Consider the following 17,960-nt stretch of genomic DNA (forward strand, 5'->3'; position numbering starts at 1 on the left):
CTGCAGGAACTGGCTGCTTCCGTGGACTCTGGAGAGCACTGAGAGGGTGACAGAGGAAAGGAGAAGGAGCCTGTAAGCATTACCAGTCACTGTTGTACTGTTATTCTGTATTTCAGTTCTCTAATATCGTAGCAACACATGCTGTCAACACAGTTGTAAATAACAGTTTTTTCCCCTTATTTTTTTGTCTTTATTTTTCAGGCTCACTGAGTTGCTCAGGCAGATGAAAACCAGATACACCTTCCAAGCAAAATAGTAATTTTAGTTGTGTGTTGTTAACTTTTTATCATTGTTTTTAACATTTTTTTTTCTTCACCTTTATTTAACCAGGTAGGCTAGTTAAGAACAAGTTCTCATTTACAACTGCGACCTGGCCAAGATAAAGCAAAGCAGTGCAACAGTAACAACAACACAAAGTTACACATGGAATAAACAAACATACAGTCAATAATACAATAGAAAAAGTCTATATACAGTGTGTGCAAAGGAGGTAGGATAACGGAGGTAAGCGAGGGCCAGCCAACGAGAGCATACAGATCGCAATGGTGGGTAGTATATGGGGCTTTGGTGACAAAACGGATGGCACTGTGATAGACTGCATCCAATTTGCTGAGTAGTGTTGGAGGCTATTTTGTAAATGACATGGCAGAAGTCAAGGATCGGTAGGATAGTCCGTTTTATGAGGGTATGTTTGGCAGCATGAGTGAAGGATGCTTTGTAGCGAAATAGGAAGCCGATTCTAGATTTAATTTGGGATTGGAGATGCTTAATGTGAGTATGGAAAGAGAGTTTACAGTCTAACCAGACACCGAGGTATTTGTAGTTGTGTAATTACATTAAATGTGTAATTTCTTTGCAAATGTGTTCTGTTTTTCACTGAAACCATAAGTACTGACTAACTATTAAAAGTAAGCTCACTTACTACAATAAATACAATTGGCACGTAGAATAGCAATGCAGTTTTTCAGTAAGAAGTTACTCTCCCAAGGCATACATTTAACTAAAGAGATTCAGATCTATGAGAAGAAGAACCTGCCTGTCTGGTGCTGTAGACCAGGTCCATGATTAGGTTGTACACACTAACCGCTTACTGAAGTTTTACACCTAATCAAATACTTGATTTTGTTAGTTTAACTTAAAAAAAAATAAAAAAAAATCATAATTAACACACATCTCCATATCTACCTAAAGAAAGGGAGTTAGAAGTGCCCCGGAACTTATAATACCGGCAAAACAATTACCCGGACCGTTTACATTGCAGTACTTTAGCGTTCTAAATGGGAGTGAGGCGCTTTCACTCGTTGTCAGCGTCACAGTGTATGTGTGGGATTTAAAGTGATTTACAAAATATAGACGAGGAAATATGTCGGAGTTGACGAAGAAAACAGACGAGGATGTAATTGAGAAACCACTTCCCCCTAATTGGATTTTACAGCATCCAATGGTAAGTGCCAAATGCCATCAACAAACATGTCCAAGCTGACGTTAGGCATGAACAACAACCGATGCAGTATCAGCCAATGTTTTAAACTTTTACCCTCATGCTCATAGTACCAGCATCTGATGAACCTAGACGTTGGAGACGGTGCTCAAGTGCATGCAGCTTTCTTGGTGTACCTGGATCTTGCTGAAGGTTAGTTAACCATGAATTGGATCGACAATCAACTCTGTGTTTCGCATCATCACAAGCTAGCTACTTGACCTTTCAGGCGAGTGCTACCCAAGGGGGCTTACATCCTTTTGGGTTTTCAGCTGAAGGAAGGTATGGAGGACAACTCAATGTGTACTACAATCCCGACGCTCTGTTTTAACGTTTCAAAACGCATGCAATACGGTTTTGGAAACATTTGTAACTTTCATACTACCAAGAAATTATCTTTCAAATACAAAAGATCCACTTAATGTACGGAGTTTAGCAAAGTTACAAGACAGCCTCCAGTCGAGGTATGACACATGCTCTCTCCTTGCGCTCACATTTCCATTGGACCATTCCATATTTCCAGCAAGTGTTAAGCCTCGAACCCACCAACCTTTTATTTACCAAGGCGTGTGTGTGTGTGTGTGTGTGTGTGTGTGTGTGTGTGTGTGTGTGTGTGTGTGTGTGTGTGTGTGTACATACACACACACACACTTATTTCTTTTATCCCGTCCCTGCAGGAGACCTTTTGTCTTTAGGTAGGCTGTCATTGTAAATAAGAATTTGTTCTAAACTGACTTGCCTTGTTAAATAACATTTAAACAAAGTGCATGGCAGTGTATATATATATATAGATCACCACTTCATTTTAAGAATGTGAAATGTCCGAATAATAGTAGAGAGAATGATAGATTTTTTTTTTTTTAAAGCTTTTATTTCTTTCATCACATTCCCAGTGGGTCAGAAGTTTATATGCACTCAATTAGTATTTGGTAGCATTGCCTTTAAATTGTTTAACTTGGTTCAAACGTTTCGGGTAGCCTTCCACAAGCTTCCCACAATAAGTTGGGTGAATTTTGGGCCGTTCCGCCTGACAGAGCTGGTGTAACTGAGTCAGGTTTGTAGGCCTCCTTGCTCGCACACGCTTTTTCAGTTCTGCCCACAAATTTTCTATAGGATTGAGGTCAGGGCTTTGTGATGGCCACTCCAATACCTTGACTTTGTTGTCCTTAAGCCATTTTGCCACAACTTTGGAAATATGCTTGGGGTCATTGTCCATTTGGAAGACCCATTTGCGACCAAGCTTTAACTTCCTGACTGATGTCTTGAGATGTTGCTTCAATATATCCACATAATTTTCCTTCCTCGTGGTGCCGTCTTTTTTGTGAAGTGCACCAGTCCCTCCTGCAGCAAAACACCCCCACAACATGATGCTGCCACCCCTGTGCTTCACAGTTGGGATGGTGTTCTTCGGCTTGCAAGCCTCCCCCTTTTCCCTCCAAACATAACAATGGTCATCATGGCCAAACAGTTTGTTTCATCAGACCAGAGGACATTTCTCCAAAAAGTATGAGCTGTGTCCCCATGTGCAGTTGCAAACCGTAGTCTGTTTTTTTTATGGCAGTTTTGGAGCAGTGGCTTCTTCCTTGCTCAGCGGCCTTTAAGGTTATTCCGATATAGGACTCGTTTTACTGTGGATATAGATACTTTTGTACCTGTTTCCTCCAGCATCTTCACAAGATCCTTTGCTGTTGTTCTGGGATTGATTTGCACCAAAGTACATTAATCTCTAGGAGACAGAACACGTCTCTTTCCTGAGCGGTATGGCGGCTGTGTGGTCCCATGGTGTTTATACTTGTGTACTATTGTTTGTACAGATGAACGTGGTACCTTCAGGCGTTTGGAAATTGCTCTTGATTTTTACTTTTGATTTTCCCATGATGTCAAGCAAAGAGGCACTGAGTTTGAAGGTAGGCCTTGAAATACATCCACAGGTACACCTCCAATTGACTCAAATTATGTCAATTAGCCTATCAGAAGCTTTTAAAGCCATGACATCATTTTCTGGAATTTTCCAAGCTGTTTAAAGGCACAGTCAACTTAGTGTATGTAAACCTCTGACCCACTGGAATTGTGTTACAGTGAGTTAGAAGTGAAATAATCTGTCTGTAAACAATTGCAACTTTGCTGAACTGTGTGCAGTAAGTGTAGCTTTTTATATTTAAAAAAATACATTTCTTGCTCATATGAAAGTTAAGTTCCAAAACCATATTGCAGGCGGGGCATATTTGCGTTTAGACAGAGCATTTGGGCAGCCTCGGGGCATTTCCCTCACAAGGCAAAAGGGGACATGCAAGGGCTAGTGCTACAGATGATATCAGTTGGATAAACCTACCTAGGCTACATAAAATGTCAACTAAGTAATTTGCAATGAAAACCTATTATTAGCCAGGTGTACCTAGTGTATAGCAAGTTACTTATCATGCTCCTGACTGTGCCCACAGCTAGCTAGCCAGCGAATCATCTCTGTCCTTTCCACTACAGTGCGTCAATGGAAGGAGGTGAGTGGAGTGGGGTGCTCCGAGCTGCGACTGGTGTTGCTGGAGGGAAGGGAGAAGGAAGGAGAGCCCACTCAGACGGTGCTCCCACTACCTGTACACAGAGGCCTGTGCCACAGAAGGTGAGATAAGACTGGGCCTCTTTATCGAATACCCACTCAGCTATAACACCTCCAAATGCAGCGAACATAGAAAGGAATGAATTAATGTACAAAAATAAAAGACTGATGCTATGCTACAGGGTTGCAGTCAATTCCATTTATATTCTAGTCAGTTCAGGAAGTACCCTACTTTTCAATGAGGAACATTTGGAGTTGGAATTTGTTGACTGTCATTGAAATGGAATTGACCCAACGTTAGATTACGCCACAAATCAACATTTTGCAACACTTGCGGAACACCAGCGGATAATGAACGCAGCCAGCCCCAAAGAATGTAGGCGAACGGAAACTGGAGTGTGATTACTGTGCATTTTCTTCAATGTAAGATCATTTCTTTATACATATCTATGATTTGGTCCATCTCTGACCTCTTCTCCTCCCTCTCCTAGTGTGCGGTCAGTGCTGGCCAGAGGCTCGCCCATGCTCCTGTGTGTGGTGGCATCTGACTCCAGCCTTGTCTACCAGAGGATGTGTGATGGCCTGTTGACCCCTGACCCCCCCGTGGGCATCCAGGACCAGGGCCGCCGGCAGCACCGCAAAAGACGGCAGCAACATTGAACCGCAGAAGAACCACAGTGACCGTTAGTAGACCGCTATGGTCTGGTAATGAACTCTGCAGTGACCAGGAGAGAACCACAGACTGAATGGCAGGCTGTTGTGGTCTCGTAATGATGAACCAAAGTGCCAGTGTTTTCATTAAATTTGGCAGGGCGCGTGCCTAGCTTCATTGCTCCCTTTCTGAACTGTTTTTGGGAACCTGGGCATAGCGACTTTCTTAAGGCTCAACAGCTAGCCTACATAAAGTATGACAGACCCTGAGAGACTGCGTCAAGATAAATATGACAAATATTACAACAGCCATAACTGCCTTTAAAAGGTGCTACAGTCTCTGTGGACCAGAGGGTTTGTGTTATAGCTTCTCGGACAATTGAGAGACAATCAATCAGACACTGGATTGCAGTTGGACATAAAATTGCCAGAGGATACATACGTTGTATTGAATTAAATCTCCATACAGTACATCCATGAAGCAATACATGCTTATGTAGCAGACTGCAGAAGGCTACTTCCATATGACACCACTTAGAAGTCGTTCAGCTGGTTATAGTTACTGCAACACTGTTTTGTTTTGTGCCGATTCCATACCCATTTACTTTAAATGCAGTTGTGATTTTTAAACTGTAGAGGGCATGAAAGATACCATGGATGCCTCAGTGATATCATTGCTAGACCGTCATTTGACATTGACAGATAAAGAGTAAACACAATGTTGGGTGTGCCTGTGCATTATGAAGTATTAGTAACACCACAAGGACCATATGAGAAACCATTTTGTTTGACTAATTATATTACAGTGACCTGAAAACACTTTATTTTACTAGAAAAACTCAAATTGAACATGAAAAACGAACAAGCAAAAATGAGCATGATAACAAATGCAAGGAGCACTACATAATCTGACTATGCTCCTTATACAGTATACTGTCTTTAGATTGAACACTGATATGGTCTTATTAACAGGTAAGAACTGATACTGACAGAGTGCTGTGTGTGTGTGTGTGTGTGTGTGCGCATGTGTGTACAATTGGTGCAACAAAGCCTAATGAAGAGGTAGGCTTGACTACAAAACAACAATGACTAGAACACTTCAACCCTGAGCATTGACATTAAACAAGAATACTCTACGTAGTAAAGTAAGAAGACATGGGCCGACTATGAATCACATACAGTGCATTCGGAAAGTATTCAGACCCCTTCACTTTTCCCACATTTTGTTACGTTACAGTCAATTTCTAAAATTAATTAAATAGGTTTCCCCCCCCCCTTATCAATCTATGCACAATACCCCACAATGACAAAGCAAAAACTGTGTGCTTAGGTTTGTTGTCCTGTTGGAAAGTGAACCTTTTCCCCAGTCAGGTCTTGAGCGCTCTGGAACAGGTTTTCATCAAGGATCTCGCTGTACTTTGCTCTGTTAATCTTTCCTTCCTGTCAGAGTGACCATTAGGTTCATGGTCACCTCCCTGACCAAGGCCCTTCTCCCCCGATTGCTCAGTTTGGCCGGGCAGCCAGCTCTAGGAAGAGTGTTGTTGGTTCTAAACTTCTTCCATTTAAGAATGATGGAGGCCACTGTGTTCTTGGGGACCTTCAATGCTGCAGAAATATTTTGGAATTTACCACAGGTGGACTCCAATCACGTTGTAGAAACATCAAGGAAAATAAATGTGAACAGAATGCACCTGAGCTCAATTTTGAGTATCATAGCAAAGGGTCTGAATACTTATGTAAATAGGTATTTCTGCGTTTTATTTTTAATACATTTGCAAAAATGTCTAAATCAGTTTTCGCTTTGTCATTACAGGGTATTGTGTATAGATTGAGGAACATTATTTTATCAATTTTAGAATAAGACTAACATAATAAAATGTGGAAAAGGTGAAGGTCTGAATACTTTCCGAATGCACTTTATAAACATACTGTAGAAAAGAAAATTCAAAAAGTATCCTGGAATGCAGGAAGTAACCAACCCCGGTTTCCCCTCCAGGGGTGTGTTCATTGGGGTGACACTCGCAGAACATTGCAGATAGAAATACGCTACATAGAGAGACACTGATAAGAGAATCAATGATACAATACGATGATGGGAGAATCCCCAGCTCTATTACTTTAAGTTTCTATCTGCAATGCGCTGAAGGTTTCAGCCACCTGGATTGCATTCATTAAGGCACACCGTAGCCAAATGTTTTGCAAAGGAAAACGTCAACTAGCGTTTCTTATTGGAAGTTCTTCCCTGTTTCAGTCTGTTTTCTTCCATTTGGTGCCTAATGAATACGACCCAGGAATAATTTCCAGATTCATTTTCCTCTGCCCCCCCAATTACCTCCATTGTTCATCATCCAATCAGAATCAGATGAGGAATGACAAATGTTCCTTTAAGCCATTACGAATAACCATGATGGACTGGTCTCAGTCAATCCATGGGTTCAAAATGACTGGACCTCCATTGTCTTTTAATGGACCACAGTCACAGAGTCGAGCGGCTGCTGTACTTATTGTCCATGGTTACTGTGGCGACAGACTTGGAGAGCCGTTCAGTATAATAGGCCTGGTGCTGAAAGTAGTCCCGGCCATGTCTTGTAACATTGCTCCTTTGGGGGTAAAACATTGTCGCATTGGACTCGTAGATCCGTTACGTGGAGTCAGGGTTGTAGATATAGACACAGGGCCGGGCAAAGGTGCTTGCTTTGGGTCAATGTGTCTCCCCCTCCATCCTCGAAATGGTCTAAAAGGAAGAGGGCCGTTGGGTAAGGGTTATGTGGTACAGTCCGTCCATACCATTGGACAAATCCTTCCTCTCGGGAGCAGATGGTGGACCTCAGTGCTATGTCATATCTTCTTCCTCTGAGCAGTAGTCCTGCCCCTGAAAAAGCAAAGCAGAAGATTGAGTAGAATTAAATCCTCCCCAGACACTGATCTAACCACCCCACCCCAGACACTGTTTGGTCGTCTTGCCGAACCCTATGAGGTCATTGCTAAAATCCCAGATCTGTTTGGTCGTCTTGCCGAACCCTATGAGGTCATTGCTAAAATCCCAGATCTGTTTGGTCGTCTTGCCGACCCCTATGAGATCATTGAACTCACCTTTTCTATCTTCTCATCCAGCATCCTGAAGAACTCTTGCTGGCTCTCTGAAGAATGGATCCTGTGGAGAAAGAAACAAGACAGTTCCAATTCAACACTGTTAGTTCAGGGATGGAAAGGGAGAGGGAAAACCCTGCATTGTGAGTGACAACAAAAATAGTTGGTTGAGCTCACTGTGTCTTCCCATTGCCATTTGATCCTGTGTCGTCTGTTTGTTGGACCGTGGTGAGCAGGGCAGTATTCTCCTGAAACACACACAGGGCTATCACTGATCCTGCTGCTCCTTAAATATTTGTTACTTTTATTTCTTATTTTTTTCTTTAAACTGCATTATTTGTTTAGGGCTTGTAAGTAAGCAAGGTCTACACCTGTTGTATTCGGAGCATGTGAAAAATACAAATTTGATTAGATTTTAATAGATGAGTTCTGGCCAATATATTAAGTATCCACATTTTGTAATGGAACACATCTCCTTAGAACTTACCCCGCCCTTTATATTTTTAGCAATGACCTCATAGGGGTCGGCAAGACGGCCAAAAAGATCTGGGATTTTAGCAATGACCTCATAGGGGTCTGCAAGACAACCAGCATCTTTCTACGGCTGGCCATGCTTTCCACCTGGCTATCCCTACCCCGGCCAACAGCTCTGCACCCCCCACAGCAACTTGCCCAAGCCTCCTTCACCCAAATCCAGATAGCTGATGTTCTGAAAGAGCTGCAAAATCTGGACCCCTACAAATCAGCTGGGCTAGACAATCTGGACCCTCTCTTTCTAAAATTATCCACCACAATTATTGCAACCCTTATTACTAGACTGTTCAACCTCTCTTTCGTATCGTCTGAGATCCCTAAAGATTGGAAAGCTGCCGTGGTCATCCCCCTCTTCAAAGGGGAGACACTCTAGATCCAAACTGTTACAGACCTATATCTATCCTACCCTGCCTTTCTAAAGTCTTCGAAAGCCAAGTTAATAAACAGATCACTGACCATTTCGAATCCCACCGTACCTTCTCCGCTATGCAATCTGGTTTCCGAGCTGGTCATGGGTGCACCTCAGCCACGCTCAAGGTCCTAAATGATATCATAACTGCCATCGACAAAAGATAGTACTGTGCAGCCGTCTTCATTGACATGGCCAAGGCTTTCGACTCTGTCAATCACCGCATTCTTATCGGCAGACTCAACAGCCTTGGTTTCTCAAATGACTGCCTCGCCTGGTTCACCAACTACTCAGAGTTCAGTGTGTCAAATCGGAGAACCTGTTGTCCGGACCTCTGGCAGTCTCTATGGGGGTGCCACAGGGTTCAATTCTCGGGCCGACGCTTTTCTCCGTATATATCAATGATGTCGCTCTTGCTGCCGGTGATTTTCTGATCCACCTCTACACAGACAACACCATTCTGTAAACTTCTGGCCCTTCTTTGGACACTGTTAACTAAACCTCCAGACGAGCTTTAATGCCATACAACTCTCCTTCCGTGGCCTCCAACTGCTCTTAAATGCGAGTAAAACTAAATGCATGCTTTCAACCGATTGCTGCCCACACCTGCCGACCCCCAAAGTAAATTCCTCCTTCGGCCGCCTTTCCTTACAGTTCTCTGCTGCCAATGACTGGAACGAACTGCAAAAATCACTGAAGCTGGAGACTCCTATCTCCCTCACTAGCTTTAAGCACCAGCTGTCAGAGCAGCTCACAGATCACTGCACATGTACGTAGCTCATCTGTAAATAGCCCATCCAACTACCTCATTGCCATACTGTTATTTATTTTGCTCCTTTGCACCCCGATATCTCTACTTGCACACTCATCTTCTGCACATCTATCACTCCAGTGTTTAATTGCTATATTGTAATTATTTTGTCACTATGGCCTCCCTTGCCCTACCTCATTTGCACACATTGTATATAGACTGTTTGTTTATTCCAAGTGTAACTCTGTGTTGTTGTTTGTGTCGCACTGCTTTGTTTAATCTTGGCCAGGTTGCAGGTGTAAATGAGAACTTGTTCTCAACTAGCCTACCTGGTTAAATAAAGGTGAAATATATATTTTTTTAAACATACACTAAATTGACTGGGCCTTTAAACAGCTTGGAAAATTCCAGAAAATTATGTCATGGCTTTAGAAGCTTCTGATAGACTAATTGACATCATTTGAGTCAACTGGCGGTGTACCTGTGGATGTATTTCAAGGCCTACCTTCAAACTCAGTGCCTCTGGTTGACACCATTGGAAAATCAAAAGAAATCAGCCAAGACCTCAGAAAAAGAATTGTAGACCTCCACAAGTCTGATTCATCCTTGGGAGCAATTTCCAAATGCCTGAAGGTACCACGTTCATCTGTACAAACAATAGTACGCAAGTATAAACACCATGGGACAACATAGCCTTCATACCGCTCAGGCAGAAGACGCATTCTGTCTCCTAGAGATGAACGTACTTTGGTGCGAAAAATGCAAATCAATCCCAGAACAAAAGCAAAGGACCTTGTGAAGATGCTGGAGGAAACGGGTACAAAAGTATCTATATCCACAGTAAAACAAGTCCTATATCGACATAACCTGAAAGACCGCTCAGCAAGGAAGAAGCCACTGCTCCAAAACCGCCATGAAAAAGCCAGACTACGGTTTGCAACTGCACATGGGGAGAAATATCGTACTTTTTGGAGAAATGTCCTCTGGTCTGATGAAACAAAAATAGAACTGTTTGGCCATAATGACCATCGTTATGTTTGGAGGAAAAAAGCAGATGTTTGCAAGCCGAAGAACACCATCCCAACCATGAAGCACAGGGGTGGCAGCATCATGTTGTGGGGGTGCTTTGCTGCAGGAGGGACTGATGCATACTTCCAAAGTTGTGGCAAAATGACTTAAGGACAACACAGTCAAGGTATTCGAGTGGACATCACAAAGCCCTGACCTCAAGCCTATAGAAAATTTGTGGGCAGAACTGCGAGCAAGGAGGACTACAAACCTGACTCAGTTACACCAGCTCTGTCATGAGGAATGGGCCACAATTTACCCAACTTATTGTGGGAAGCTTGTGGAAGGCCACCCGAAACGTTTGACCCAAGTTAAACAATTTAAAGGCAATGCTACCAAATACTAATTGAGTGTATGTAAACTTCTGACCCACTGGGAATGTGATGAAAGAAATAAAAGCTGAAATAAATAATTCTCTCCTATTATTCTGACAATTCACATTCTTCAAATAAAGTGGTGATCCTAACTGACCTAAGACAGGGAATTTTTACTTGGATTAAATGTCAGGAATTGTGAAAAACTGAGGTTAAATGTATTTGGCTAAGGTATATGTAAACTTCCCGACTTCAACTGTTTATTTCACTGGTCATCCACAAAGCCAACTCCTCCTTTGGCCGCCTTTCCTTGCAGTTCTTTGCTGCCAATGACTGGAACAAATTGCAAAAAAATCACTGAAGCTGGAGACTTATCTCCCTCACTAACTTTAAGCATCACCTGTCAGAGCAGCTTACTGATCATTGCACCTGTACACAGTCCATCTGTAAATAGACTACCCAACTACCTCATCCCCATATTGTAATTTATTTTTTTGCTCCTTTGCACCCCAGTATCTCTACTTGCACATCATCTTCTGCAGATCTATCACTCCAGTGTTAATGCTAAATTGTAGTTATTTTGGCACTATGGCCTATGTATTGCCTTACCGCCCTAACCTTACTACATTTGAACACACTGTATATAGATTGTTCTATTGTGTTATTGACTATGTTTGTTTATCCCATGTACAACTCTGTTGTTTGTGTCGCACTGTTTTGCTTTATCTTGGCCAGGTCGCAGTTGTAAATGAGAACTTGTTCTCAACTGGCCTACCTGGTTAAATAAAAAATGACATTTTTTGTTTAAACGATTTGAAAAAGTGTGTGTCAAACTGTATGATGAATGAGTAAGTTAACATCAGTCTTTCTCACCGTGCTGTCCTGGTCGCAGTTTAGTCTGTCCTCTTCTCTATTTATATACTTCACACTTGCCACGCCTTTCTTGTACTCCTCTGTAAAAAGAGCAGGCGTATGAGGAATTTGGGTACAAAAAAAAACATGCCAGAGTGCATTTATATTTTTTGCCATTGTTAACACTACCAGCAACGTCAACTTATTTTTCCTTGTGACAGTACATTTTTATTTGATATTTGCACGCTTCAGATTAGAGGATGACTGATTAGAGCATATATTCATGACAGTCCCCATCAATTAGATTGATCAGTAATCGACTGTTCATCCAGATAAGTGGAGAGGAGGAGCTGCAGTAATCAGCAGAATAATCAGTGACATCCAGGTCAATACTTGACAAATAATGACATGCTCAAATTAACTGTTCAAAGAAGATTCTCTTTTCACAATGGTTGGAAAGCAGGACAGCTCCTGTTCCCCCCCCCCTTACACACACACACACACACACACACACACACACACACACACACACACACACACACACACACACACACACACACACACACACACACACACACACACACACACACACACACACACACACACACACACACACACACACACTAAGCAGAGAGATTAGAGGAAAGGGAAACAGATGCATGATGCACAGCCAATGACCTAATAAAGAGAGAATGACCTGACAACAGACATGCAGCCATAAACAAGCCATTGTGGGTACTACCCTCATCAGAACATAATGTCATAATAGTAGTACAAGGTCTTCTTGTTCCTCATTTTACAGGTCAATAGGAACAAGATAAAATGACTGGTATTAATGGAAAATATGGGACCCATATTAGGAACCAAGGATTGGAACCAAAATTATTTTTCTGAACAGAACCACAAAAAAATGTGGTCCTTTCCACTGTTCCAAACTGGAAAATAAAGTTCTGAACCGGTTCGAACCCCCAAAAATGCAGGTTCATGTTGTTCCTTTTTTAACCTGTGAAATCAAGTTAAAAAAACAACATTTAGCTCATTAAGCTGCTGCTACTCTGTTTATCTTATATCCTGATGCCTAGTCACCTTACCCCTATACATATCTAGCTCTATCACTCCAGTATCCCTGCACATTCTAAATATGGTATTGGAACCGACCCTGTATATAATATGCTTATTTACTTATTGTGTTCTTCATATTTTTCGTGTGTTTTTTTTTCTAGCATTACATTGTTATTGATTATTGCATTGTTGGGTTTTGAGTTTGCAAGAAAGGCATTTCACTGTACTTGTAAATGTGTCATTAATACTAAATGACTTCACCAATCAGTGCGAATTGAGCAGGCAAACTAGTTGTTTCCATGCGTGATGGACAGTGTAGCCTTATGGCGCAAGATGCGACTGAAATTTTGCGGGTGAGGAGAGAGCGTTGAGCATCTTGTTATGGCATGCATTATCTGAATTAGGTTCGTAGAATTCTACCTAGGAGGACCGGCTTCTATGGAGGAACTTTGAATGTCCTTTGAGCTAGCTAGTTAAACACGTCTTACCTATTTGTAGTTAATAAATCCAGCGTGAAACGTGATAACTAGGCCTATAGTATCCTTTAATAGCATTGAACAAGTTAATCCATTCTTCTCTAGCTAATAAAGAATCTCTTTCCCTGTCTTCTGAATCACGTTTGTAACGTCAGTACAGTAGCCTATGGTAACGTCAGTATGGTAACGTCAGTGCAGTAGCCAATGGTAACGTCAGTACAGTAGCCTATGGTAACATCAGTACAGTAGCCTATGGTAATGTAGGTGCAGTAGCCTATGGTAACGTCAGTATGGTAATGTCAGTATGGTAACGTCAGTATGGTAACGTCAGTACAGTAGCCTATGGTAACATCAGTACAGTAGCCTATGGTAACATCAGTACAGTAGCCTATGGTAATGTAGGTGCAGTAGCCTATGGTAACATCAGTACAGTAGCCTATGGTAATGTAGGTGCAGTAGCCTATGGTAACATCAGTACAGTAGCCTATGGTAATGTAGGTGCAGTAGCCTATGGTAACATCAGTGTGGTAACGTCAGTACAGTAGCCTATGGTAACATCAGTACAGTAGCCTATGGTAACATCAGTACAGTAGCCTATGGTAATGTAGGTGCAGTAGCCTATGGTAACATCAGTACAGTAGCCTATGGTAATGTAGGTGCAGTAGCCTATGGTAACATCAGTACAGTAGCCTATGGTAATGTAGGTGCAGTAGACTATGGTAACATCAGTACAGTAGCCTATGGTAATGTGGGTGCAGTAGCCTATGGTAATGTAGGTACAGTAGCCTATGGTAATGTAGGTGCAGTAGCCTATGGTAACATCAGTACAGTAGCCTATGGTAATGTAGGTGCAGTAGACTATGGTAACATCAGTACAGTAGCCTATGGTAATGTGGGTGCAGTAGCCTATGGTAATGTAGGTACAGTAGCCTATGGTAATGTAGGTGCAGTAGCCTTTGGTAACATCAGTACAGTAGCCTATGGTAATGTAGGTGCAGTAGCCTATGGTAACATCAGTACAGTAGCCTATGGTAATGTAGGTGCAGTAGACTATGGTAACGTCAGTACAGTAGCCTATGGTAACATCAGTACAGTAGCCTATGGTAACGTCAGTATGGTAACGTCAGTATCGTAACGTCAGTACAGTAGCCTATGGTAACGTCAGTACAGTAGCCTATGGTAACATCAGTACAGTAGCCTATGGTAACGTCAGTATGGTAACGTCAGTATGGTAGCATCAGTACAGTAGCCTATGGTAACATCAGTACAGTAGCCTATGGTAACATCAGTATGGTAGCCTATGGTAACATCAGTATGGTAACGTCAGTACAGTAGCCTATGGTAACGTCAGTATGGTAACGTCAGTATGGAAACGTCAGTACAGTAGCCTATGGTAACGTCAGTATGGTAACGTCAGTATGGTAACGTTAGTACAGTAGCCTATGGTAACGTTAGTACAGTAGCCTATGGTAACGTTAGTATGGTAGCATCAGTACAGTAGCCTATGGTAACGTCAGTATGGAAACGTCAGTACAGTAGCCTATGGTAACGTCAGTATGGTAGCATCAGTACAGTAGCCTATGGTAGCATCAGTACAGTAGCCTATGGTAATGTCAGTATGGTAGCATCAGTACAGTAGCCTATGGTAATGTCAGTATGGTAGCATCAGTACAGTAGCCTATGGTAATGTCAGTATGGTAGCATCAGTACAGTAGCCTATGCTTCAGAGGGGGGATGGGTAGGTAGCCTAAACATGCACACACATTGGCAAAGATTTTCAGCTGGCAGGCAGGGAGGCAGACACTGGAATACGTTTCCGAGTGACAGAGTAAGGGCTTTCCATAAGCGCTTTGTTGCGTTTTTTTGTGGGACTAGAAAAAAATGCCTGGAATGTAAAATAACGTTATTAACCGGTTCCCATGCTTTTAAAATAACCAGACCAGTATGGATCACTTTCGTTCCCGGTTCCGTTCCTTGAAAATGTTAATTATTTTCCTGTTTTCTGTTCTGTTCCCAGAACCGGTTCCAACCACTGTAAGAAACTCCTCCTGGTTTGAATAATTTACTGAAACTGCTGTTTCATTGTAACAACCAAAGTGAACCCTATTGGGACTGTGTGGATAGCGGTTTTTCATTTGACCCACTAATGGTTAGGTTATGATTGGGGGAGAGGAAGCTGATCCTAGACCTGTTCCAAGGGAAACTTCACCTCGGAGCGGTAAAGCATGTTGGCACAGTGTGCTGTCTGTAAATCAGGGGTGTATTCAGTGAGGCGAAATGTTCCTAACATTGCAGAGAGAATTGTAACAAATGAAACTAACATAGAATTCCATATTCTACTGAGACACACGCATTTTTGTTTTACAGCATGTTCCGATATGAATGGATGGTCTGAGTCTCCTGAACGCAACCCAGGTGGATGTGTTTCCAGCACTGACCAGAAAGAACATCCCCATTGCTGTAGGCTTTACTGCGGCCCTCCTCACCACTGGGCACGGCCAACACCTGCTTGGCCGAGGTGCAGCCCATCTCCTCACCCACACACATCACAGGCTGACCTAGAGGAAGGGAGGGAGGTAAAAGGAGACAAAGATATGAATAATTCATAATTCATTTATTGGACTTACATAGCGCTTTTCTAGACACCCAAAGTGCTTTACCTACTGTAGCAAGGAGGAAGCTCACCTCATCCACCACTAATGTGTAGCACCAACTTGGGTGATGGACGGCAACCAATTTGCGCCAGGACGCTCATCACACATCAGCTATCAGGTGGAGAGGTGAGGAGTGATATATGCCATTTAGAAACGAGGTGGATGATTATGTGACAATGATTGAAATATGGACAGGTTGCGAATTTAGCCAGGACACCGGGGTTAACACCCCTACTCTTACAATAAGTACCATAGGATTCTTTGTGACCACAGAGAGACAGGACACCCGTTTAACGTCTCATCCGAAATGGAAGTCAATGAACTAAGTTGACCAGACCCAGCTGCTATCGCATTGGTGTCTAAGGGAGAGCCACTCCCTTAAGTAGACAGGAACTTTAAAAAAAAAAATCAATGATAAACACCTGAGTTGAACTATCTTAATTTATCCACCATCTTGGACAGCACCCTACGCAGGGCTATGTCCCCATCACTGCCCTGGGGCATTGGGATTTGATCTTAAGACCAGAGGGAAGACTTTCCCCCTACTGGGCCTCTAACACCACTTCAGCAACATCTGGTCTCCCATCCAGGGACTGACCAGGACCGACCCTGCTTAGCTTCAGAGGCAAACAAAGAGGTGTAATGGGTTCGCACTCAAAAATATGTCTCATAATGATTACTTCATTATTCAATGTTTTAAAAAAAAATTGTTTTACTGTGTCCGGGATAGCGTACACAAACGTTCCGGCTTCACAGCCTTCTTCAGTGTGTAGGACAGAGGCAAGCCAGAAGTGGGATGCAGACCAGGGTGGTATGCTGCTGGAAGGGGAGGAGTGGGGGTGAAGAGTAGGGTGGAGTGGTGGTGAAGGATATACATTCCAGATAGAAGTGGCCCATAACCACAGATCTGAACTTAACCATCAGGAGGATGGGAAAATATCTGACCTTGTGTCAGTGACTAGTCAATTAACTTACCTATTAGCAGGCCACCCAAATGAACGTTCCACCATGATAAAGTAATCATAAATATCCAATAATAACCCACTGGACAAGGACTTCACTAAGTCTACATGAATATATGAAGAGGCCTTGTTTTATGAAGAGGCCTTGTTTTTTAATTGTCCAATCCCAACACACGGTTTAGCGATGCGCAGTCGTGAGCTCCAATCACAACACATGGTGTGCCAGCTGCACCTCACACCATGGGCCATTCAAAGGCGTGCGCGATGCCAATGGTGCCAACGTGCGGGGTAATCTTCTGCGAGACGGATTGCGCCACCAGCAAATGGAGGGACGTGACAATTAGGAATATGCGTTCGTGACCCAATCAAGTTACCAGCCATGTCTTGTGCGAATGGTAGACGAGAGAGTATATAAATAATGGCTGGTTGTGTGTGCTATTGAGGCATGTTTGTTGATGGTCAAGAGCACGGATAAAAAAATTTATAACATGAGCCCTCAAATGGAGACGGATTGTTTGTAGTGCAAACATGCAATAGGCTATATTGGGATAGCTATATGGTCATATTTGCCATCATCAGGCTATTTCAATGCATCGAGGATGCTATCAATTGAGCTTTATTTATAGGCAGGCTATTATTATTTTATTTCATAAGCGAGAGCTGGAAAAACGGGACCAAAATTGAATCGAATTTAAATGAAAAAAACGAAAGAAAGCTGAATATCAGCTTTTGAGTATAATAACAAAAGAAAATCCAATAAGAACACGGTTCCATTGCACAACGATTCCCTATACAAAGAGCCAGCAAACCTTAACACAAACAAAACGACTGGACAAGACAAAATACAAATATACAATGTTATCGCAAGGACAAACATGAGTCAATTTACCATTTTTTACAGGATCTGTTCATGGTTCTGCCTGTATTGGTTCTTAGGCGTTCGAGCAGCTTCAAAGGACAGGCGCCGGCATCAGGGACATCTGCATCTCTCAATACACCATCAGACATAAGCAATCGAGGTGCTATCCGTCTGGCTCACTGTCTGGTCCGGTCTGGATAATCGAACTTCATGAGACAAAAAATCTAAACAAAATTACCTTACA

General features: G+C 42.5%; 2 protein-coding genes across 2 annotated transcripts; one reads left to right on the plus strand and one right to left on the minus strand.

Moving 5' to 3' along the window:
- Positions 1 to 1,287: 1,287 nt before the first annotated feature.
- Positions 1,288 to 5,374, plus strand: tsen15 (TSEN15 tRNA splicing endonuclease subunit). Its single transcript, NM_001140759.1, is given in 4 exon segments — positions 1,288 to 1,444; positions 1,552 to 1,633; positions 3,962 to 4,097; positions 4,526 to 5,374. Coding segments are annotated over 4 exon segments (468 nt in total). The 5' UTR covers positions 1,288 to 1,363; the 3' UTR covers positions 4,695 to 5,374.
- LOC106598840 (uncharacterized protein C1orf21 homolog) lies at positions 5,116 to 17,909 on the minus strand. Its single transcript, XM_014189849.3, has 6 exons — positions 17,747 to 17,909; positions 15,680 to 15,799; positions 11,725 to 11,804; positions 7,953 to 8,023; positions 7,779 to 7,839; positions 5,116 to 7,557 (listed from the first exon to the last, which is right to left on the minus strand). The coding sequence occupies exons 2-6, from the start codon at positions 15,786 to 15,788 to the stop codon at positions 7,519 to 7,521; spliced, it is 360 nt and encodes a 119-aa protein (XP_014045324.1). The 5' UTR covers positions 15,789 to 15,799; positions 17,747 to 17,909; the 3' UTR covers positions 5,116 to 7,518.
- Between the last annotated feature and the right edge of the window lie 51 nt (positions 17,910 to 17,960).

Source organism: Salmo salar, chromosome 03, assembly GCF_965601325.2.
Source record: "Salmo salar chromosome 03, fSalSal1, whole genome shotgun sequence".
In the NCBI taxonomy this organism is placed as follows: Eukaryota; Metazoa; Chordata; class Actinopteri; order Salmoniformes; family Salmonidae; genus Salmo; species Salmo salar.